The 24,871-nt window shown below is 47.1% G+C and overlaps 1 protein-coding gene across 2 annotated transcripts in view; it reads left to right on the forward strand.

Annotated features, from left to right (window-relative positions):
- The first annotated feature begins 3,166 nt into the window (after nucleotides 1–3,166).
- Nucleotides 3,167–24,871, forward strand: part of EFNB2 (ephrin B2) — a 43,373-nt gene continuing 21,668 nt past the window's right edge. For both annotated transcript variants that reach the window (XM_086708440.1, XM_086708444.1), the window contains exon 1: nucleotides 3,167–3,934. In XM_086708440.1, the coding sequence (XP_086564566.1) occupies nucleotides 3,813–3,934 (122 nt within the window). In that variant the 5' untranslated portion in view covers nucleotides 3,167–3,812. The remainder of the gene's footprint in view (nucleotides 3,935–24,871) is intronic.

Genomic DNA, 24,871 nt, shown 5'->3' on the forward strand with positions numbered 1-24,871 from the left:
TTCATGGCTTGGACGACGTTTAATCAACATGTATATCAAATTTCAGTAATTTCTCTGTAACGTTACATTTAGATAAGGCTTTTGTTCTTTGTTTTTATAGAAGTTATGTTAAAGATGTCTTTTGAAGTACATCTGAGAATTGATGGATTACTATACAAGGAATATATAAGAAACATCCATAAAGTCTAAAGACCAAAGCATGTTTAGGAATTCAAGGGGGCAGGAACAGGACTTTACCAAGGTGCATTTACTTGGGCAAACTTGATTGCCAACTTAATCTTCTAAACTGAAATTTACACTTGCTACCTCGTTACATATTCAAATTTATATTTCTATTGACTTTTATAATTGACTATCTGAAATGCCCCAAGTTTTAACCTGACTTTTAGAAATTTCTTCTTTAACTTTGGAAGTAGTTGAAGTTACTTCCTCAGCTGAAATAAAACTTCCTTTTTTTTTTTTTGGTGGGGTTAAATATGTGCTGGTAAAATTATGGATTTTCAGGAATAACTGTGTTTCTTCCTACAATTTTAATCATAAAGTGAAATCCAAATACAAACATGTATCAAATTGATGTGATTAGGTTCTTTTTGGTTTGGCATCCATTAAAGTTTGAACTTTGTCTTGTAACATGCTGATGTAACAGTTTCTGCCTGGCATATATGTACAGATACAGACACAAATGGCTTGAGATGATGCTTTTAATTACAGTTGCCCCTTGGACAACTTGGGTTTGAAATCGTGGTTCCATTTACAGGGATTTTTTTCAATAAATACAGTGGTCTCAATGTGTTTTCCTTAGATTTTTCTTAACATTAGCTTGCTATAAGAATACAGAATATACATACAACAACAAAATATGTGGTGACTGATTTTATGTTCTTGGTAAGGGTTCTGTAACAAGACTATTGGTAGTTAAGTTTTTGGGAAGTCCAAAGTTACACAAGGATTTTTGATGGGGGGGCAGGGGCTCCCGACCCTCTCCTCCTTCACAGGTTAATGGAACTGAAATTAGGGTAAACAGCAGAGGAACATTTTCACCTTGAAATTGTTACTGTTGATGTTTTTCACCTAGTCTCTACAGATAATCCGTCTTTACTGAAAATAAATTGATAAATATTCACACCCTAGTTACACAGTGGTAATCTTTGTGTAGGATTTTATTTTTTTGATCAAATACACACTTTGTTTAAAAACAAGTTTTACATTACATTTTACCCAAGGTAAAATGCTTTGGACATGTGAATATCTGATTTACTAAAAATGGAAGCCACGGTTATTTTCAGACCATGCAAATTTCCTTTATTTCCTCTAGTTTACTTGGAGAGAGGATGTGGGAGCGAAGAGGTCACCATTTAAATTTCACAAAATAACTTGGCTAAATATGAAACGGATGGTACTGTTTCGGTTTTAGTTCTTTTAGAAAATCACTAGCTTTACATTAAATTTCAAACGAATTCCTTAAATGTTTTAGGACATTTGTTAAAACCACTCCTTTTTTAACCCTTGTGATAAAGTTATGAATAGTACTATCTGCCCCTTCCTGGTTTTTTAGTCTTCACGGGAATCAGTCCGTGACTTCAAATCGGTGTGCAGTATTTGAGCATTTAAAAAAAAAAAAATCCTCAAATTGGAGGCTTATTTTAAAACTAGCAATTAGAGAAAATAAAATAGTTTTCGTCTCAAAGATTTACCCGGAATAATATGAATGAATGTATTCGGTACCTCGCGTGCCATAGTGTTTTCGATCTTAACAAACTAGTCTTAACAAAACTTACATTTCCAGTGGAAACGTACATCAACTTTTGTTTAGTATTGCCAAAAAGGAATACTTACTAAGGCGTAAACATTCTCAAACGTGGTTATAAAGAAGAGTGAAGGAAATACTGGTAAATATCCAAACAAGATGTTTTACCATGTATATTTTTAAATGTAGTGTAGATAATTTAGCTAAAGAAACAGATCTTGCAGGAATACCGTCTGGTTCGTTGCGTCTGAAACATTAAAGAAATCCTGGAGTACACAAAATTTTTTAAAGCATGTTGGGGGCATACGGCGTATCTTCCTCTTATTCAAACAATTGTACGTGGGTACTATGCCTTCTTTCTGCCGAGTCCTCCCTGCTGTCCGTCATCTCAGGAGCTGCCGGCGCGGACTCGGTGCGCGGTTGAGTCCCGGCGGTCTGGTTCCGGGTGGGCGGGCCGTCGCGCTCTCGCCCGCAGGGAAGTCAGGCCGGTCGCTAGTGGGCGCTGTGGGTCCGTGGAAGCCGTCGGCGCGGTGGCGCGCGTCCAAGGCGTTCTTTGGGAAAGCACTTGCCGAGAACCAAAGTGAAGAATTCCTGCCACCTCTCCATTTGGGCGTTATTTGTCACCGTCACCCTAAATTCTCGGTCACCTTGGGGAGGCGTGAGTGTGTCCCAGAGACTAGTTAAGGAGAAGGTCCCGCGGCCGGGCCAGCGACACTTTCAGGGAACGCCCGCAGCGAGGTGCGGAGGGTGAGGGGCCAGGACCCATCGTCGGCCGCCCCGCTGGCGCCCCTTCCCCAGGAGTCGTTTGCATCCCTGGCCCCCGTTGACTTTGGTCGGGCCTGAGCTGACGTTAGGTACCGAAGTCAGGTGTGAAACACAACGCTCGGACGGCTGCTGGGGGCAGCGAAGGGATGCGCGTACAGGGTGTGAGCCGGTCCCGCAGAGGGCACACTCCGTGTAAAACACGGAGACCCGCGGGAAAAGCCTTCCATTCCGCAGGGAAAGTTTCGCCCTCGACGTTGTCTCTCTGTTGAAGTTAGAATGCTTGCCCGGCAAATGAAGGCGCGTGCTGGGCGCGGGGACAGGTGGCCCCGTGCTGTCCCCTCTCTCCTCTCTACCGTCCCGAACAGCGTCCCCACCCCGCCGCTTGAGGGGCGCCGGTGAAAGCGTCAGGGCCGGGTCTTTGGCGGGCCCGGCTGCGCTCCTCTTGCGCCACCGCCCGGAGCCGGAGGCGGGGCTCACCTGTCAGCCGGCGCCCCGCCTCGCGGCGCCCAATGTCGGGCGGGGGTGGATGACGGACGGGTCGGCCGCCCAACCGGCGCGCGGCTGCCGGGCCGCAGGCCAATGGGCTGCGCGGCGCGGGGCGGGGCCCCGCGTTTATAGTGCTCTGACAGCGCGCCGGCCGCGCTGACTCTCCTCGGCGGGGACGGCGGCGCCGGCGGGAGCTAGGAGCCGCGCGCACAGCGGTCCCGGCGCCCTCCCCGCACACAAAGGCCCGCGCGCGTCCGGCGCCCGCGGCGGGGACCGAGGCCCTCCTGCTTGCTCCGCGGGCCGGGAGCCGCGAAGACCGAGGAGGCTCCCGCGCGCCCGCAGGCGCCTCTCGCCGCTCTGCGCTCCGGGACATGGAACCGCGCCGACGCGGCGCCCGCGCGCTCGGGCCGCTGCCCACCCCCCTGGATCTATAGTGCGAGGCGGCCCGCTCGGAGCGCAGCGTCCGCCGCCAGCGCGAGTCGTCTCTCCGCCTTTGTGTCCCGGCCGCGCGCCCTCCCTGCCGCCCCGCGCCCGGCACCCTGGAGCCACACGGGAGCCTGCCGTCCGAGCTGCGTCCGGCGCGGCGCCCCGGAGCCCCGAGCCCGCCGCGCCGCCGCGCCCCGCGCGTGCGCTCCCGCCCCGCGCCCTGAGGGCCCCGAGCGGAGCGCCCCCCGACCTCGGCGACGCCTGGAGCTGCTCGGCGCGCCCCGGAGCTGCCTGCCGTCTCCCCCTTGTGTGCCCCGAGGATTGGGGCTCCGGCCTGCGCCCATTCCCTCCGTCGTCCGGAGTGCGCGGAGCTGGGAGCGGCTTGGCCATGGCCGCGAGGAGGGACTCCGTGTGGAAGTACTGCTGGGGAGTTTTGATGGTTTTATGCAGAACTGCCATTTCCAGGTCGATAGTTTTAGAGCCCATCTATTGGAATTCCTCGAACTCCAAGTAAGTGGCGTCCGCGATTCCCCCCCCTCGGTCCTTCGCGGCGTTGCGCCGTTCCGGGCGGGAGGAAGGGCTGAGCCGCGGAGCCTCGGAGCCTGTGTCTGGAACCCCGGTTCCCCGCACCCCAAGTTCCCTGGCCCCCACCCTCGCCACATTTTACTTGGTGGAACTCTTCGTTCGGCTTTCCAGCCGGAGCTCTGGTTCTAAGGGGCGCCCTCCCCGCCTTTCTTCCCCCATGAGCTCCCGGGGGGTGGGGGGGTGTGCTAAAAAGCCCTCGGCGGCTAGGCTGTCACGTCCGGGAAAGTATCCGATGGTGGTACCTGACCCTCACTTCTTATCGAGGACGGAGAACATGGCCACAAACCGGGCTGGCCGGCGCGCAGGCGCTGGCGGGCTGCGGGGAGAGGAGGGGATGCTGCGCTCTCCGGGAGCGCCGGAGCGCGGTCAGATCCCCGCAGGCGGGCGGCGGCGATGAGCCCGGGCCAGAGGAGCGCGCCCCCGGGGACGGAGCCTGCGGTCCCCCGCCGCCCTCTGCGCCCCGGAGCCCGCGCGCCTCGGCCCCCCGCCGCCTGCCCGAGGGTGCGCGGGGAGCTCGCCAGCTCCACCGGAGAACTCGGGCGGCGAGCCCTCTCCTCCCCGCCGGGGAGACGGGCCTTAGGCTTCTCCCGGAGAGCTCTCTGCACGTCGGCTTCTCCCTCCGTTGCTAAACCAGCGGCCCCGAACTCTGCGCGGTCCTGTTAGTTGACTTGAATTTAAGGGCGCTTTCTGCAAAAGCTTAAGGCCCTGCCCAGTCGACACGGCCCCTGAAGCCTTGGCGCTTGGGAAGCCTGTGTAGAAATGGGGTCCTTGGATCCGATTTGGTTTTATCAAGCAGTGTAGCTAGGAGAAAGCTAGGCCTCGTGAAGATTAACTTTCAGTGGGAGCTACCAGCATACGACACATTTAGAATTTAGAAAAGGCGATTTTTCCTTAAATATACCCGGCGGTGACTCCTAGTTAGTTACCTGTACATTCAGTTCTGCGTATTAGCTCCTCCTTGGGATACATTTCGAATCAGATCCAGAAATGTCTTACAGAATCATGGGATTTTAGCCTTGGGAAACTTGGGGAAAGTGTGGAAACATTGGCCGGTTCCTGGAGTAAGCCTTTGAGATCAGAAGGAAAACCAATGGCCTAATTGAAGACAGGCAAGTTGGCCATGGGTTTAGGAGTAAAGAGAAGAGGGATTGATTTACAAACCACATTTTAATTAAAGAATTGCATCCACTCTTTTAAAAGTGATAAATTTCAAATCTGCCAACATGTTTACCAAGAGTTCCCCATTACAAAGGCAAGAAACGTCACAACGATAAATCGGATTAAACACATTCTTGCATGATGCTAGATGGCACTTTGCAACACTGCTCCCCGTTAAAAGTTACTCCTTGCGGTCCCCTTCCATCCGCCTGGTCTTGTAGGGACTGCTGTTTTCCCTTAACATAAGATTTGTATTTGTTGAGAAAGTAGTCGCGGTGACATCTTCGCGCAGATCCGGAGTGGTGAGGCAGCGGGTGGTGCGGGGAGGCGCCGGGCTCAGCCCCGCGTGCAGCAGCCGGCGTCCGGGCCAGGCGGTCCGGGAGCCGGGGCTGGGCGAGCAGGGAAGAGGCCAGCCAGTGTTCGCTTTGCGCCTACAGAGGTCACTCTTCCACGCGCAATGCTGCCGGCGCCAGCCCTCACCTCTTCCCCCGGGCTGTCTGCTCCGCTCCACTTTGCACTTTCACTGACGGATTGTTTGGGGAGGCTGCTTCCCCTCCCCCGCTCCCCTCCACCAGGATTTAATATTTACATTTAAATCTCGTCGGAAGAAACTCCCATTAAGCCGTCCATTGCTCAGCTCAGTATCTATGTGTCTCCGTGTTTACTCCTTGGTGTGTATCCCGGAGGAAGATTAGAAATAACCTTCTTGGAAAAAAATATAGAACCATGATTTTTCCCCACCATGGACATCAATATCTTCTTTTCCTGCTGTATTTGGGGTGGGGGCAGGCGACTGGTATTTTACCCACCGTCCGGATGATGAGGATTACTGTTTTTCTGTGCTTTGGCCACAGATGTGGAGACCTGCTGGAGGCCTGCATTTTGGAGAAGCCTGCCTCCCGGCCCTGATGAGGTTTCTGTTGGCTATGACGGCTCTGGTCCTTAAGAGTAGAATTTCTTTTAAAATTGTCATGATAATGCCTTGCCTGGAGGGCTGGATAATTTGTCCCTGGAAAAGGTCTACTTAAGAAAGTATGCAACTGTGAATGCTAGCTTGAGAGGTCAGAAAGATTTCTTCCTGGAGGAATGATATGAAAGAGCCTTTTCTCAGTTGGAGAATGAATAAAAACGCCTCGTGCCAAGGGGTTGCTTTATTTGGGGAAGTTGCGTATTTATTTCCAGGGAAAAGTTTCAGTCAGTAGATGCGATGTGGCAGGAAGGTAATCAAATGCATGGAAGTTTCACATCAGTTTGTATGAACTGTGGAACAATTCATTTGTAATGAAGCAGCCATCAGTAATTAGATTTGTTTCATTCGGAGGTCAGCTTTTTTAGCAGGTGGTCGACATAGGGAGCGTGAGCAGCTGTTTGGATGCAGGGTCCAGAAAATCCTTTGTAAGTTCACTGTCTCCATAACTACTTGAATCACAGTGTCTGCTGCTCCCATCCCCGAGAGTTTATACAGCAATCAAAAGAAGTTATGTATGCTGAAACATTAGCGGCGGCCCTGCGAGGTGGGTCACCCACATCTCATGCACAGGCGCTGGTAGGCTTGCCTCAGTTTTTGCCCATCAGGTTGTTTCAGCCTCTCCACCACCCCCACCCCCCACCCCAACTCGGCAGAGAATAGCAAAGCCTAGCTTTCATTTCCAATTAACATTTCAGCAGAACAGCTTTAAGGAGCGTGATGTTTTTGCCAGAATCAAATAGTTGCCTCTTCTAAAAGGATGCCCACGTCAGAGGCAAGGCTGTATTGGTGTGGCATTCTGCAATGAATTGCACTGACTTTGTTGAAGATTTCAGCCGAGCATTAATTTCTTTTGGCTAGGGGGACTGTTCCCTGTGCACTATATACTGGTTAGTTAGCAAAGCATTTTTCTTTTCCCATGTCATTTTTCCCTGCAGAATGCTGAATTCCTGGTATTGATTGACTTGATACAAAAGAATGGCTGGATAATATCCAGATAACCTATGATACGTGGGCCCCACCACAGTCAGGCTCTGAATAAATACGGACCTGTCAGAGATTGATAAAATAAACTACAAAGGATAGTGCTGTTTAAACAGTCCATTCAATACCATATATAAGCCAGCCTGCCTTCCATTGTGTCTGAAATTCTTATTTTTGTAGATAAACAAATGCACATTCAACACGGATTGAATAGCCCCTTGAACTATGCTCCACAGTTTGCGTTTGGGTTAATCTTGTCGGTTTTAATATAGAGAGAAAAAAACACAAAACACCAGGGGTGAAATTGTTAGTGCTTTACCATCCACATTCCTCACGTTTTGTCAGGATGATAAACTATAGGTAATGGACTGTCGTTGTTCCACAGGACAACTGAGCCAGGGCGAGCACAAAGACGGAGCTAAAGCGATATCTCACCACATGCCTGGTCGCCTCCTTTTCAGGCGAGAAGAGAATTTATTTGGGAATCGTGTGTCTAGGGACTGCACTTTTTAACCTCGCCAATTACAGCTTCAAGCCTCAGAAACGGGAGCTGGAGGTTAAGATGATTTGTTAAGCACTCGGTTCTAAATCTTTCACAAAGCGTAGCTGTTGACACTTGTCCTATGGATGTAAAGAAATGCAAATGACTGCAAATTTCCCGAACGTTTCTGAGTCCTGGGCAGAAGGAGAAGGACAGGTGGATTAGCCACCATCCCCCGGACCAGCTGAAAACTATAGATGGGCATGGTTTCTCCATGTGGAGTTGGCTGAAGAGTCATCGGTGCATTTCGATTACTTATTGTAAAACCTCTTGTCTGTAAATTTCCTGAGAGAAATCCTTTGCTTGGTGGATCAGTGCAGTAATTATCCTCAGAGGGACACTGCAGCAGCGGGTGCAAGTCAATCCCTGCCACCTTGCCTTCCCCTGAAACGCTTTGGGTGGCTCGCAGGAGGCTGAGGGTGACATCTACCTTAGTGTGATGTTTCCCAGAGCGTCTGCCTAATGGGGACGATCTGAGATCCCAGAGTGACTGCAGCCATGCGTCATAGGAATGGGAGTGGCAGGGAAAGGAAATACAGACTGTGGACCCTCGGCAAAAAAGGATATTGTTATTGTTGTTGTTGTTGTTGTTGTTGTTGTAGGAAGGATATTTCCTTACCGTCTTATGAAAACTTTATTCTTAAACCGTTCCTTCACAAAGTAGACAAAAAGCAGGGCTCTTGTGAGAAAAATAGTGATGAAAATGGCACTTCTGTCTGTCTAATCTCTGCTTTCGTTGGCTGCTGACATAAAGGGCCTGTTTTTCAGGTCACTTATCATACATCTACATAGATTTGCTTATGAGCTCAGCCTTTGTGCAGTGAAGGAGAGCCTTAAATAGGAGTGTTCAACTGTTTAAAATATTTTGATTAAAATATGCAGAACCCATAGAGCTATAAGCTTCTAGGCAGGAATTAGCTCTTTCAGGGAAGAGCTCCCCCCTCCCCAACCTTTTTTTTTTTTTTTTTTTTTTTTTAGGGATGGGATTAGAATGGGGCTGGGAGAGGGATAGAAGAAAAGCGAAGAGAAGGATGGCGAAGGGGACAGTGTTCCGAACAGCTTGGGAAAACTCCTGTGGCTTCATTGTCTCTGTAAAGCCAGAGAATACAAAGACATAAGGAACTCAGTCCTTCTCCCATGATGGAAAATGTAAACCGTTGACACGGCCCCCTGTTTAACTTGTTTAATTCTTGTTTTAAATTCAGTGCTATGCTAGCCGTGTGAACTCTGAAGATTTCTTCAGTAATCCATTTTGTAGTTCCGAATCAAAAACAAAGTGAAAGGGTCTGACACAATTTGCTTTTATTTTTAGGCAAATCAACCCTGGTCATAGTTAATAAGGGGATTACAACCCAGACTAGGTCTTTACAGATGTAATGTAAATCAAGGGCAGAGTATAAAGAAACTGATCCCTTTTGATTGAAGTATGGTAAAAAGGCATAGAGAAACCAGCGGCAGTAATCTGATTGTATGGCAATAAAACCACCATTTTCTGTCTTTCAGATAAAAATAATGTGGTAAATCCATGCAGTTCATAAGATGTAAAGGCAGATAAAGGGTGAAGCCATGGCAACATATAGATTAGCTTGATGTTGGAAATGACACGTCCCTGAAAAGGGTGTCGAAGCGCAGGCCCTTGCTCCAGGCTGTTGGCTATTATGTGAGAACCACACAGACTTGGAAACTCGGATTAGAAAGTATGAAAGCCCTACTTGTGGCCCGGGATGGTTCAAGCAGCAAAGAAAAGCTGCTCAGTTCTTGCTCATTGATGGTGGATAATATGGCCAAGGTAGATTTCATTGGCCGCCCTTTTTCCTAGCGGTTGAGATACGGGGCTGATTAAAACTTCGGATCAGCGCCGCGGTGAAAGCCTGCAAGATTTTCCCTTTTAACTCCTGGCCTGACAGCGGCGGCCATTCTGTAGGATTAACTGCCCTTGGCGGTCCTTGCCTACATCTGTTTGGGCTTGAGGCAGGGCCATGCTGGGAAGGCTCAGAAACCAGAGGGGAAGGTAAGGCTGGCGCTACCCGCAAAGAAAGGGAGACCTTTGGATTGTAGCCATGTTTCAGACCCGGTGCCACATCCCCCTGCATGGGAGAAGCAAAGGTAAACTTTCCATATTGTCCCTCTCCCTCAGCCAGAGAGCTCTCCTCCAGGGTTGGTCCTTCCCACCCTGGAAAAGAATATGTAATACAATAAGTACCAGGGTGGGGGGCGTTTTCATTCAAATCAGCAGTAATCCAATAGGACCAAACCAATGGGCTCTATCTAGAGGATGTTTTACTCATGGATGTGAGTTTTCACCTTAGAGTTGAATGGGATGGTTGCCCTTCACCTAGGGATAGGATTGTAAAGTGTTAGCGCTGCTCCGCTTGAAAGTTAAAAACAAACACAAAAAGAATCGCTGTGCTGTAGGGTCTTACTGCCTTCTGTCTTGAACAATCTTGGGAGTAAACTGGACTTTTGTTTTTGCCTTCCACACTTTCCATTTTAGTCCTTAAACAAAACACAAAACCATGATTGGGTTACAAGCGGAGTGACATCCGCCAGTCGGGTTGGGCCAGAGAGGAAATATTTGCTTTATTGCCTCCTGTTTGGCATTTTAGAAGAGTCTCAGCATTTCTTTAGGAGAGTCTGAACCCTTAAGACGTTGACAATCCCAAAAGCTACAAACACCCCCCAGTGCCTTTCTTGATGGAGTGGATGAAGAGGGTTCCATGCTGTTCCCTTTAACAGCAACATGGGGCCCTTCTAGACTAACTCCTCCTGTGAGCGTCTGAGATCTGCATCAAATCTTAAATACTCTATTCCAGACCCATTGGGTCGATTTGGTTCCTAATGCTCAGCCGACCCGACCCTCTGCTTGGCGCTGGGATTTGTCGCCTGTTTGTTCTGGTCATTACTATGTAGCTTTCATAGGTCACAAACAATTTAAAAATTATTGCACCTGCACTCGCCCAGGTCCAGTGCCTGCGGACTTTACCTTCCTTTCCAGTCTAATTCAGTAATCCATATCAAAAGATCCTTTGCACTTGTCTAGATTCGCCAAAGAGAAGGGACACCCCCTAATTTACAAGCTGGTCACATCCAAGCACCTTGCATTCTACGTTTGACAATGATTGCTAATGGCCCATTCAGCTAAAGTATTTGCTTGTTAACAGGGAACAGAGCATGATAAATGTCCAGCAAGCTTGCGGCCTCCTTCAGCTTTTCATATGCAGACTGGTGCATATTTATGGCAGGCAAATGACAAAAGGAGAAGCTGAATTGCCCTGGCCTCAGGCTTTCTGCTAGGAACTGGGGGTTAAAGTGATTACATGGAACCGGGGAGCCCTGCCTCTGTCCGCTGACCGACATGTGGTGCGTTCAGGCCGCTCCTTCTACCTGCATGAGCGTATTTCAGCAATCCTAGAGATAAGGATGGTTGGATCTGGTGTGCTGGTGAAAAAAAGGAGGTGATCAGTTATGACACGTTTTCCACGCACGCTGAGTGCCAGGTGAACCTCTTCCTGCTGCTCCTGCAGAGAATTGGCAGGGCCTCTTTATTTTCCTTTTTCCTGTATAAACTCAAACGTGTAATTCTAGTTCAAAGCATTTTGTGGCTGGTGAGTGCATGCCTGCTGAATTAAAAAAAGGAAAAAAAAAAAAAAAACTGGTAGGAGAACACTCCATTAAGGAAAAACAAGCCCTTAGTAATTCTCTACCCAGAATATGAAGGGGGAAATGGCTGCAGTGAAGTATTAATAGTTTACTATGTTCTTTCTCCAAAAGCACGGATAGGTAAAGGTTCCAAGAGCTCAGTGGCGGGCAGACGTTCAGGACGCTCGGAATGAACCACGGGTGACGTGCTTTGCTTTGAAAGCTCTGGTTTCTCCAGTGCTATTGAGGCTTCGTGCTTTCTGTGTGAAACCATGGAATGGTCCAGTTTATTTTCCCAGTGTAAGCTCATTTACGTCCAGTTTTAATTCCAGTCCTTGTAGAGGTCTTCCAGTACTTGCTGAGAGTGTACGGATTCCTCCCATGTCACCCCAGAATGATGAGTGCCACTCTTCATTGTTGACACCAGTAGAGGCAAAGTGTTTGTATTGGAGGAAAGTGATGGTGGACGGGCCTTTGGCTTGGGTGGTACTTACAGGGTGTGTGCTTGTAATGCAACACCCGTGTGTGTGTGTGTGTGTGTGTGTGTGTGTGTGTGTGTGTGTGTGTGTGTGTCAGGTGCAACACCCTGCTGTCTGCCCACTCTATTACTCCCCAGCCACACTCCCTTCAGGACGCCTCACCTCTGGCGTATCAGAGTTTCCAGCTTCTCTGCAGTCTGTATGGTTCCCACGGGTGACCTGAGGCACAGCGTGGTTCCACCACCTGATGAAATGCCTCTGAATCATGGTGCTTTGCTCTTTCCACTAGTTGAGCTGGCTCACAGTGGCCTGAAACATTTGCCTTGAGTCACAACTGTCTTACGAATGAGTGGGCCCAGGCCGGTCGTGTTCAGGGCCAGCTCAGAATGTAACTTCCCTGCCAAAGAAGTTAGAAAATGCCAGTTTTTATCTAACTACCAGAACTAAATTGGGGGTACATCTTAGATAAAAACAAGCTCTTGTTAGCCCCGAATTCCCCTTGTCTATAGGAAGGATCTTCCTTCCTATAGATGGATCTTCATTATAATGGACTAATAGAGCTTACAGATTCCCCTAGATGAGTGCCCTCTTTATGACAGATCAGACATAATTTCTTTAAATCTTCTCTCCATAATCCCACAGCACTTTAGTTAAATAACTAGGGTATAGAAAACCTTATACACTGTGCTGTCATGATTCATACTGCAAGCCTTAATCCCCGTTAGGGCCCTCTCTATCCCTAAGAGGTGGGGGCAAGAGCTGTTTCATTTTGGCAGTCCCCACACCTACTACTAGCTAGCGGTGACATCCAATAAGAATTAGTCAGATGGCCAGACACAACCCAGATGTGTGTTTATGGCTGCTCGTGTTGTGCTGAAATGGCACCTATTACTAGAGATCTACCCTCCAGAGCAGTGGCCCTAGTGGCACACAGTCACCTGGAGGGCTTGTTAAAACAGGGTTTTGCTGGACCCCACCCTGGGAGTTCTACCTTCCCAAGGTCTGGGCAGGGCTTGAAATTTACATTTCTTACCAGCTCTCAGCTGATGCTGATGCCACTCTGAGACCACACCTTGAGAACCACTGCCCTCAATCACCTTTTTTTTTCTTTTTTCTTTTTTTTTTTTTTTTTTTTTTTTGGAAACAGCTCAACATTAGCTCATAATTTTCTAAGGTTGTTTTGGAATCTTCGAAGAAATCTGTGGTCCTGGCCTTGCTGGAGGCCATAGGGATCATCTCAGTCATCCCCAGTGGATAAAGCATTGATGTAGTCAACAGGCATTTGTTAACTCTGAGGCCCCGTTACTGATGAGAGAAAGGACTGTCTCTACCCTCAAGAGACTTAAATTCTGAGGCAAGGAGAGGGAAGCCGTCGTGGAGGTGTCGTCCCAGGAGGTCTCTGAAATACGCAGGAAGCAAGTCAGAGCAGTAACACCACAGCTCAGAGTGTGTGTGTCCGTCAAGGGTACATCCGTGAGCACCCACAGCACTTCATACATGTGAGCGTAGCTCAAAGACAGACCCTACAAATGAGGCAAATGGGGGGATGCCAACAGTGATTTCAGCTACCTTTCCTAATAGGACAATTAGTAGTGCCTCCTGGTTCAAGACGCATGTGATGGTAACGGAAAGGTCGGGCGATTTGATTTAGCAAAGACAACCAGGCAAGTGCTGTTTTCACCGAGTTAAGAGCTAAGAGTACATGCTTCGGAATCTGGCTGTTTGGGGCCGGTCCCAGTGCAGCTGTTTTTTTACTGTGTAACTAGGGGAGTAACCTCCGTGTCCCGTCTCTAAAATGGAGGCGGTAATCTAATAGTGCTGAATAAAAGAGTAATAAAATTGTGGTCAGGATTAAAAGAGTTTAGCTCTGTGCTTGGCACAATGAAGCCATAAATGTCAACTATTGTTAATAAAAACTAATTGAATATCTGTGCGCCTGGCTATGGTTTACTTTGCCTACCGTATACAAATGCAGAATACGTAAAAATGACATGTGAATAAAGATTACAAAATGCCATGTTCACCTTTCAAGGTTTGTTGTGTTGTATTGGGTTCACCTGCCAGACTTCTACTCATTCTTTAAGACTTTTTTGTTATATGAAGCACGTTATTTCCTCTCTACCGTAAAGTAGGCGCTCTCTCCTCTCTTCCCCGACCCGACCCCTGATGCTTTGTTGTAACATTTATAACACTGAAGAAATCAGTTTCTCCACCATGGACTGAGCAGAGCCTGGGCTGAATCCGCTTTGTGGATCCTAGTACAGGATGGAGTAAGAGATCGTGTTGTTGAACACATACATGAATGCAACCTGTAGGGATGGGCAGAAGAGTAGCATTTTTTGCATTAATGTTACATGTTACTTCTTTAGAAACCTACTCACCTGGTGGACACAGTTGGTGTTAACCACAGTGGTACAGAGCTCCTTCCATGTGCCAGATGCTACTCCAACAGCTGACAAATACTGACTCATTAAACCTTCACAGTAACTGTCTGAGGGAGGTGCTTTGATGACTCCTGTGATATCGGTGGGGAAACCAAGGCACATTAATTAACTCGCCCAAAGTCATATGGCTAATAAGTGGTACCGTCTGCGTTTGAACCTGGTTCCTCTGGTTCCTCTGCTTCCGGGACCCTTTCTCTTAATTCTCTGCCTCTCTCTCTCTCTCTCTCTCTCATGTGATGGCACGGAGTAATTAGAAATCGTGTAACTAAATTAAGCCTACGTTTACCAAAAACAGTGCATGCATGGTGGGTTTAAAAAAAAAAAAAGTTTGAGGTATAATCCTTTCCATGTCGATCTTGATTTATAACCTTTCCCATGATGGCTATTACAATTCTAAATGGATCCTTTGAATCTTTGATAACAAAGTCCTACCCAATGGAAACTAGACCGTTATGAAAGTATGTAATATTAATGTACTTATCGAGTACTGTTTCTTTGACTATTAACATTTCCTTTTAAAAATTTTAAATATTTGATCATTTCTTTGCTGGGAGAAGAGGTCGGCTTCCCGAGGAGGGCTGCATTTGGTAAGGTGCCGCGGGTGTGTGTCAGGCTAAGGAGATAGGATGACATCTTTTTTAGAGTCTAGTCACAATTAAATGCCATTTTATTTTGGATTTTGGGACCCGGGCCAGCTTCCAGCTTGTCAGAGCTGAGAAGACTCAAATCAAGTCCAGGCCTATTTCTACAGCAAACTGGGATTCTGGCTTCTTGCCTGTGGATCCATTCAGTATATCCCATCTGGCTTTTGATGTTCTGCGAGTTCGGAGCAGTTTGTTTTAGGAAGCCAGGCAGCCTGGGCCTCTCCTGCCTCCAGAAGGAGGTTCCTCAATTTCCCCAGGACCTGACCTCGGCGTCTGCTCACCTGCGGACCCCGCAGCCGGCTACAGGTCTCAGCCAGGCCAGAGTTCAGGGCCCAGGGCGTCCTCCTCGTTTGTCCGTGTCCCGTGTCCTTCGGTTTAACTCAGTCACGCGGCCTGCTTGAATAGCTTAAGAGTATCGAATTCCTGTGCACTTTTGTGTTTTGGTGAAGCCGCATCCGAGCTGCTTGTGGCGACAGAGCAGGAAATGTATTGCGCACAGTTAGAGCAGGGCGCCGTGGACATTTTCATAAAATACCGTTCGGGGGGATCTGCGTGCAAGTCTCCAGCCGGTCAGGTTTGACTCCTGTGTGATGTCAGCAGGACCCACCTGCCCGCCGTGGGACCTGCTTTCCTCCTTCCCTCCCCCCTCCCCCACTCTGGGCTGTGTCCTGCCCAGTGCCCCCAGCACACCTGTCCCTGACCCTCCTCCGGAGCCCGGGAAGAAGGAAGGGCACAGGAGGCAGGCATTTAGGTGGTTGGTTGTAAAGCGATGGCACACAGCCTTGTAAGCTGTGTTGGCAGGCTTCTATCAGGAGAGAAGCGAGTTTTGTCTCTTCTTAAACCTTACTTATCCAAGTGTTCATTCTGAGCAGCCCACTCTGTACAAGGCCGTGGGGTGGAGGGCTGGGCATCCCTCAGTAAACACAACAGGCTCACTCTCGGGGTCACACCCCAGCCTGAAGAGCAGGAATTGGACCCTCTTGGTGTGCCTCTTTCTTTTAGTGCCGTTTCCCCACCAAACGGGAGAGGTTTTTCATTCACCCATGAGACATGGGTGAATTGCTTTTCTAAATAGGCAAGATTCTTTGGAATTTAAAAAAAAAAAAACTGTGATGATGGGGAAGAAAGAGATGGAAGGAAGAGACGCCCACACTCTAGACTGTGATGTTGCTGTGCGTGGAGATCTTAATCCCATTCCTTCCAGTTTTTAAAATGCCAAACCACTCCCTTCTGTGATTTACATGTGCCTTTCATGTCTGCGATGTTCCCACTCAAGTAGATGAGCAAGGGGATGCACACACTTCTCTCTAAAACAACAGAGAACCATCTGGAAATGCCCCTTGAATTTCCTTCTGTATGGATGTGAAAGCCACTTTTCTTTCTGGTGCCTCACCTATAAATAGCAGGAGTCCCACCTTCCTTTATAGACTCTTGCTAATAGCACGTTTGGAACAAGACCTTACAGGTGCAAACAGATCCCAGTTGGGAAAGACGCTCGCAGCGTCTCTTGCCTCTGAGGGTTCTGAAATACCTGTTTCGCCAATGGGACCAGTGGATGAGCCAGCAGGACAGAGTTGGCCTGGGTGACTCACTTCCCTCTTGCTTTCCCACTGCGCCTCCCAGCCACCCCAGTTTTGCCTTCTCGAGCTACAGACTTCATGGGGTGGCTTTTCTGAAAGTTTTGAGAGAAGGGGGGAGCTTAGATCTGTTCCATAAATAAAAACCTCTATTGTTTTGTTGCTGTTGTTGCAAGTGGCCGATCTTTGTTTTTAATTCCATTGCAGAGATCAGCTCCTCTCTGTGAACCTGGGAAAGGAAAACAGTGACACGCTCAACGTCTGACTTACAGAGACAAAGCTATCTTTTTCTCTTTTTTTATTGAGTTTTTTATTTTAATTCCAGTATCGTTAACGTGGTGTTACGTTAGTGTCAGGTGTATAACAGAGTGATTCAACAGTTGTCTGTAGTACTCGCTGCTCATCATAAGTGTGCGAAGATATCTTTTTCAACCCCAGCTTGCTGTAGACTGGCCTCTGACTTGGAAGTTTTTATTACAGTGGGACAGATAAAACTTAAATAAATAACTTGCGCTATTTTCCTGAATGGAAACCTAAACCATGAGAATATTTGAACATTCTAAAATAAAATTCACCTTAGCCACCAATGTTTGAGCACTATGTCACAAATAAAAAACAAGATTAACATCAAAAGGAGTCCGTTTTCATTCAATTGTGCAGCATTGCAGCCTGTGAAACTTAATATTATTTTGACTCGTACAGTAATTGTAGGACGACAGGGAAGTGGATTAAGTTGAAATAAAAAAGCACTCAGCAGCACCAGTTGAGGTCATTGGCCAGAGTGAGGCCTCTGGCTTTGCATATTAGGATTTTAGAAAGAAAACTTCTCCTTTAGACTCTAGTTGAATGCTTTTTCTCCAGCGTGTACAGAGACAAAGAGGCACACTCCTCACCTTGAAAAGTTGGTAAACTGGTTTGCTCATCCACCGGCTCACAGCGCATTGCGATTTCTCTGCTTCTCACCTTTCTTTTTCTGGAAAAGGTTTTGCTTGTCATTGGTGTGAAGCTTGAAAGGCACCCCTCCCCTCCCCTCACCCCCCACCCCCAACTCAGCTCTTAGATTTATAACACTTTAATGGTCCCAGATTGTACAGCCTGCTTTTATTCCCCTTTTCTTTTCCTTGAATAAATCAGGTTCATGTTGCAGATGATATTTGTGTGAGAAAAGTGTGAAAGAAGGGGCACCTGTGAAAACAAGCCATTGTCCCAGCACCCATACACTTTCGAATTAAAGCAGAAAATGTCAATTAAGACCTCCAATGACTGCCTTATTTCTTGGAGGTTTAGAGCCACTGACACGATCGTGGTGCACTCGCCCTTTAACCTGCTACTCCAAGCCGTGGTATCTGGTGACCTAATTCTGGATAAAGCTGACACCCCACAGCTACACCCCACTCTCTCTGGTTTCGGAGAAAGTTTGTGCAGAATCTTGTTCTGATGTGAAAGTGCTAAAGGGGGCAGTAAAGGGCTATCCACAAAAAGGAAACTTTTTCCAAGTATCTCTCCGGGTCCATGTTGCCTCTGTCTGCCATGGGCCCTGCTTTTATTTATTCCCTTTGTAAGAAACACTTGTGTGCGGGGCACTCAGAGAGCTGGTCTTATTAAACCGTGGCAGCAATCTAGCATTAAACAAAGTGATACAAGAGGAGTATATTCTGCTCGCTGATGAAATCCACATACGAACTGAAGTCCTGCTTCTGCAGGATTTCTATTCTCTGGTGCACAGAGTGTTTCTGAACGGGATCTTCTTGGGCTGCTGTGTCCATGCTCTAATAGCCCATGTGGACGTGGGAGGCCCCCAGGGCACAGTGACGTTCCGGGTCACGCGTGGGTCTGGGCTAACCCAGAGCCGTTTGTCAGGGGTGACCAGAAAGCCCCACCAGGGGCCAGCCAAGCTACAGAGGGCTCCTTCTCATTCAGATTTCAAAAGGGACTAATTTACAAACAGACCCTCTCCTTTTCTCTGCAGTCTTTGACGTTTAATTAAAAATAGGAGCATCTTCTGGGAAAAGGGCACCTTTTCCAAAATGTAGTAAATGCAAAGCGTACTTAATCAAGAACTCCGGCGTGCAAATAAACCCATTCCGCGATCGGATGTGATTTTTGGTGCCAGCTCCTGGGCCAAACCTGCTTCTGAAGCTGGAACTCAGATTCCCTCAAATGTTAGCCAACTGACAGAGTTCTGCAGTGCAATGATTCAGCATAAAGCATACCCATCCCGTATTTTTCATTCATGTGAATACACTGGTTGCGCACTAATTACTAAGCTTTTGTGGACTCAGGAACTGACTTCTTAAATAGACCACACTTCCCCCCATAATAACTTTATTTAGTTACTTTCTAAGGAAGTGCACCAAAAAGGTTAAAACGTCTGCAGGCTTTAAATATTTTAAGTGCTTATTTTTAAAACCAGCATTTGGAAAGACTGATCAGGAACAGGCTACAGTTTGTTCTCTGTATGCTGAATGTGATGTCCCAGGTCTGATCACAAAAGCACTTAATGTTTACTGCAGAAAATTGTGAAAAATGCAGAAAGCTGAAAATCACCCTAAATCTACCACCCGGTAGCTCAAAGCAGTCTCAGGTAAAGGCCCTCAGTTGGATCATCGGTGTATGTTTTCTGTGTCGTCAGCAGAGTAAGCAGAATGGTGTAAGGCACGTTGTGTAAGCGTGCATGTTTGCAGCTGAAATTGGCCGCGACCATATACTCTGATGTAACTTTGAAACGAAAGGAAAGATCAGTCCTCCGTGAAAAAAAGTAACCTCTGTTCATTTATGAATCTTATTTCGCTCAGTCGCGTGCTCCTGAGGTAGCAAGCACATCATGGGTGGGTCCCCAGTCTCCCCAGTTTGCCCATTGGCAGGATTTGACAGGGTTCCTGTTCTCAGGTGGATGATACCTGCCCTACTTATGCAGAAAGATCAGATGTTTAAATAGATTCTTAGGTACATAGTAGCAAATACAAACGGCTCTGGACCGGGACTGAGACTTTTTTACATTAGAAGCACTGTCATCGTGTCTGGCTGGAGGGGGTTTGCCCGACCCAGTTATTTGGACACAGAAACTGGTCAGTCCTGTCTACATCTTATTCTGATCTCTGTTATTCTGTGTCAGCGTGGTACTTTTGCATTCGGCTCCCATGTACTGAGTTGCCCTTGTTTATACAGCAGTTTGGCATAGTCTTCAGTCGACCTTCCCAGGATTGCTTCCCCCAGGAGAACCAGGCCTTCTGATTTTCATGTAGATTCTCACAGACTGTAGCAGCATCAAGGGGCCATCCCACAATTTGGCCATTCTTCTAGGTTAATTTTGGGTGGGCAACTCCAAAGAAAAGTGTAGGAAGTCATTGAATGTTTGTCCTGAGGTGTGGGTGTCATGGTCAGGGACAAATACGGGACCAGATAGGGGAGGAAATGGGGCATTTGTCGTGGGGTTAGGGGTGCAGTTGTGGTTCCCCGACACAGCTATCCCTAAGTATCTCCACTCCTGGCTTCCCATGGGTCCTCGCATTCCATCTGGCCAGGGTTTGAAGTTGATGGGGCGCCCCCTGCCTCCATCCGATTATTTCCCAGGCACCTCTGAGTCCTGGTAACATAACAGGAGTCAACAGAGGAATCCAGACTTGAGGTCACGCGTGTGATGTTCTGGTCTGTCAGAGAAAATTGCATGTTGTGACCCTTGAACTCTGAAATAGCTGGTTTATACTTCAAATGTATTATGCTTGGGGTTTTTGTTGTTTTGGTTTTTTAAGCATGGATACCTAGTGTGGATTAATACATTTTTTTTCTTACATTTTATTTATTTTTGAGAGAGAGAGAGGGAGGCACAGAATTTGAAGCAGGCTCCAGGCTCTGAGCTGTTAGCACAGAGCCTGACATGGGGCTTGAACTCACAAACCGTGAGATCATGACCTGAACTGAAGTCAGACGCTTAACTGACTGAGCCGCCCAGGTGCCCCCAGTGTGGATTATTAATACATTAAGGAATATCATGTCACATGAGAGCTGTATTATAAATAGTTTCTACAATAATGAATATGAACTTGAAATGTCTAATTTAGATTATTAGAGATCTAATTTAGATTACTAAATATTAATGTCTAATTTCAGTTATTAGATTGATTCAAAGTATTCCCTATGGGAAATACTAGAGTCTGGTTTGCTGAATAACTTTAAAAAAAAAACAAACTTGGATTACATTTGATAGGTAATCAGAAGATAAAAAACATTCTGCTATCAGACCTTTTCATTTCATGCAGCTTAACTTTGGAAACCCTATGTAGGGTTTCTGTTTTATTCCGTTATTGTCTCTATATTTGATTCAAAGCCATCACATCTATTGTCTTGCTTGGAAATGACTCACTGGGGAAAACCATGGAAGCTGCCTGTTTATGCCCAGCCTTCCCCTCTTAGAGCCTTCTGGGGAACCCTCCACTGACATGCCCAGCCCGCGCCACTCCAGGAAGCAGCCCTGAGCCCCAGGTCTCCTGATGGACAGGAGATGTGACTTCTCCTTCCCAACAAGAAGAGTAGCTGGCTCAGAGAGGGAGCCGTCTCTGTCCTATCTAGGACACGAAGCCCTGTAGGTCTTTGTTTTCTGTTTGGGATTAGAAATCGGCAGACTTTATTAAGTGACACCTATACCTACTTTTGTTTGCGTATAGTTTAATAAAAACCGCCTCCCCTGCGTGGCATGGCTTGTACCTCTGGGGCTTTTCCTCTGTGCTCCTTTTGGTTAGAAGGTAAAGGTTATTTCATCACACAAAAAGAAATCTGTATCTGATCCCCACCGTGGAGAGCCGGGTTAGTGATTTGAAATTAGCCCATTGCCACCCCCATCATTCTGTGGGTTTTTTTGAACACTTCCTAAGTCAAAATAGGAGAAATGTATTACTAAATATTACGAAATATTCAGGGCATTGTTTATGCTGTGTAGTCTGACTTATTGTTAAGGTCTCTCAATCTTGAGGTAGTAAAATCCAAATATAAATGACCCAGCTTCAAAAGCAAAACTCTACGGTTACCGACTTGATGTTAACACATGGGACGCATTGTTTTCCACTCAAAAGTGGTATTAAGAAATTCACCCCATTTTGTTTTCATTTACATTTTGGATTCTCATGAATTGTCAGGAGACCATCCGTGGCATTCTAATCAAAACACAAATTTCATAGAGTTGGTCAGTTTCTTCCCCACCTGTTTGCTCACAGCCTCCTGGGCCAGGTAGGGTTACCAGATGGCCGCCTTTGTGAGCCGTGGTCTCAGCTGACCACATCTGGAACAGGCTTCAGGCACATGCCTGGCATGGAGTTAGGCCCCACGTGGCACTTGCAAGCCTGTGTGTCCCGTTGACGCTCTCTTCATTTTGCTTAGCCTCGTGGCTTATCTATGCAAACCTCAATTTAGAAAAACTTGCGGCTCGCAAAACCAGATTTATGCTGTAATGTGATGCAGCGAGAACTGAAAAGTGTGCAAAGGAAGGGGGCTTTTCCTGTCGTGTCGCGTGTTTGGCACAGCGAGTCTTCATCTGTTTGGCATGTCATGTACGTGTGCAGTGACTAAATGAAGATAATGTGATGTAAAGGGCTTTGATTGGTGCGTAGCCGAGAATAAGTTCTCCAAAGCAGCGGTGTTTTTGTTGTTAGTGACTCTGGAGGGGCTAAGTGCCCTGCATTTTAGATGGGAAGGGATTGTACAAGACTGCCATGCTGACAGATCCTTCCAGAAAGAATGGATCGCAAGCTCAGTCTGCACTGCTCCGTGCTCTCCAGAAAGACCACCAGGCCTGGAATGAGGTCTTGGAAATCCCATCCCTGCTCTCATCTCAGTCCATCCCTGTCCCAACACCCGGGGGTCCTGTCTACAGAATTCTTCCATGCCTGTGACCAACAAATAGACAATGGCACGTAATTGGACTTGAACTTCTTTGTGCATTTTCTTAGCTTCCACTGGTTCTTACGTATTTTGTTGATGAATACGTAATTTATTGAGCATTTGCCATATGTGGCCCTCGGGCATTCAGTATTCAGACACACGGGACCTGCCTGCCCTCAGGGAGCTAGCTAGACTGTGCCCTGCTGGTGAGGAGAGCCTTACACTTTTGTCACTCGGCGCATCTGGCACAAAATAGGTTGCTTTAGTTGTTACACTCACTTGACTCTCTTTTTGCTCTCGTGTTGCCTTAGAAACTGAGGGTTCCTGGGAAGCAAAGGAGCTTCTGAGGTTTGACGGTGCACAGTGGGTAATGTAGGCAAGAAATGTATGATTCAGGCTCTCAGTTTCTGCTGAGAAACCATAGTCTCATCAGTATGTATGCGTGTATTTATATACATTATATATTTTTTATGTTACATACACTATATTATATATAAATCATGTTCTATAAACCAGTTTATGTGCAAATATATATTATATGTGTGTGTGTGTGTGTGTGTGTGTATATATATATATATATATATATATATATAATAAGTATACCTTTAAAACACTGAGGTGCTGGGCCTTTCTTTAAAGGATTCTTTTTTTTTTTTCTTTAAGGGATTCTTTTTTTTTTTTTCGTTTAAGGGATTCTTGAAAGGGAAAAGGATCAAATCGTCGCTTACTTTTTGCCACAATGTGTTCTGAAAAGCAAACAGACACTTTGCAAAGTGTTTGCAATAGGGTGCTTCATCGGGATTTAGTTTTTATGAGCATATCACATAGGCTTATTGAAATTCGAGATTTCTGCCCTTCTCTTTCATTTTGCCAGGCCATCCCATGGCTTAACCCTCCCCGTACGTCACTCCCTCATCACTGACAGTTTCCAGTTTCTAGGTGATTTGTGCCTTCTGAGAATACAGTCTAAAACATGCTGGTCCTCACAGCCAGACCGGCCCGTGTGTCATAGGTTCGTGGCCTCGGCCCGTCAGCCACAGCCCAAGCTGGAACTCGCATTTGGGGAGTGTGAAGAGACCATCATAAGCAGTTACTTACATGGCGGGGAGGAAATCTGCAGTGATTCTTTAGTGAAGCCAGGAAAAAAAAAAAAAGCCCTCTCATGAAGGATACACAATCTAGGGAGCATTTTGAATGAAGAGAGAGCTTAGTGACATACGGGGTGTGATGCAGGCAAGTTCTGATAAGTGGCCATGATCCGAGGCTGGGGGGGAGGGGGCAGAGCCAACCATTTCCTTGAGGTAATTGACTGGATGCACAAGAAGGTGGGTCCATCTGGCCGCGAAGGATCCTGGTCTCTATAGCCCGGGCGAGTCCCTGGGGAGATGGTCCCAGGTCACAGCTGATGGTGAAGACCAGTGCTTTGAGAGGAGGCAGACCCAGGCCTGCAGGCTGCAGGCCTTAGCTGTGGTTTAGGAATACTTCTAAGACAGCTAACATGTGCTGCTCTCTCTCTCTGCCAGCTCCCCGAGGAGCAGACCTAGGACAGAAAAAGTTTGGAGTGCGGTGGGCACCCCCAGGCAGGAATTGGCCCCTGGTTCTTGGACGCAGAGAAGATTTCCTAAGAAGGTCAAGGAATAAAAGAGGAGGAAAAGGATGTGTCAGGAAGGCGAGCACATTTCGTTCGTACCGACTGCCAGGCATCCTGCCCCCACTGCGTGACCACAAGAATACACGAGAATCGCTGTGAGAGGCAGGAGTAAATTCTGGTTCAGCCCTTCAGTCCGCCCCCCAGAACCCAGAGTTGTGTTTTACCCACAAGAAAGACAGAATTGCCGAGAAGAGAGCACACTGGCACTTAGGAGGCGGGGGCAATAGCCTGGGACTTGAATTTTCAAAGCATCTCCCCAGAAAACTGTACAAATGGCCAAAAAAGTCACAGAGAGGCTCTTGACTAGTGGTGACCCTCATTTGTCAGAAGTTGTAGAAATTCTTCAAGGTGCACACATGGTTGTTTGAAGTTTGTCATTGTTCTAAAAAATACTCATTTTGAGAAAGATTTTGTTAGATTCTCTTTCTTTCTCTCTTTCTATGAATGCCATGTCCTTGCTAAAGGAGTCTGGGGGAAAGAAAGGGAGGAGGAACCACACACACTCTCTTAGGGATTGTAAATAACACATTCCCGAGGAAGTGATAAACCGTGTGCAGCGTGCGTTTTTCCTGCCATAAAGAGTATTGGTTTTTAATATAAATCTATACCACAATTTCTTATGTTCTTTGATGCTTCATAACAACCTCATGTGCTTTTCAGAAAAATTAATACCATTCATTAGCATAAATCATAACCTGTATCCTCACTGTGTATTTGAAATTGGGGTGCCTCATCATCCAGGTATGCATGCGCTCGCTCTCTCTCTCTCTCTCTCTCTCTCTCTTTCTGTGAATTATGACCCGTTCATTGTCATGGCTGGTGGGCTTCCCTGGTTAAATAAAGGGTTGGATTGGAAGGATTCAGACGTGATGCTTTGTTCTTGGGCTTGAGTATTTTAATGAGC

This window comes from Puma concolor, chromosome A1 (genome assembly GCF_028749965.1).
Source record: "Puma concolor isolate L17-30 chromosome A1, mPumCon1.1.hap2, whole genome shotgun sequence".
Classification (NCBI taxonomy): domain Eukaryota; kingdom Metazoa; phylum Chordata; class Mammalia; order Carnivora; family Felidae; genus Puma; species Puma concolor.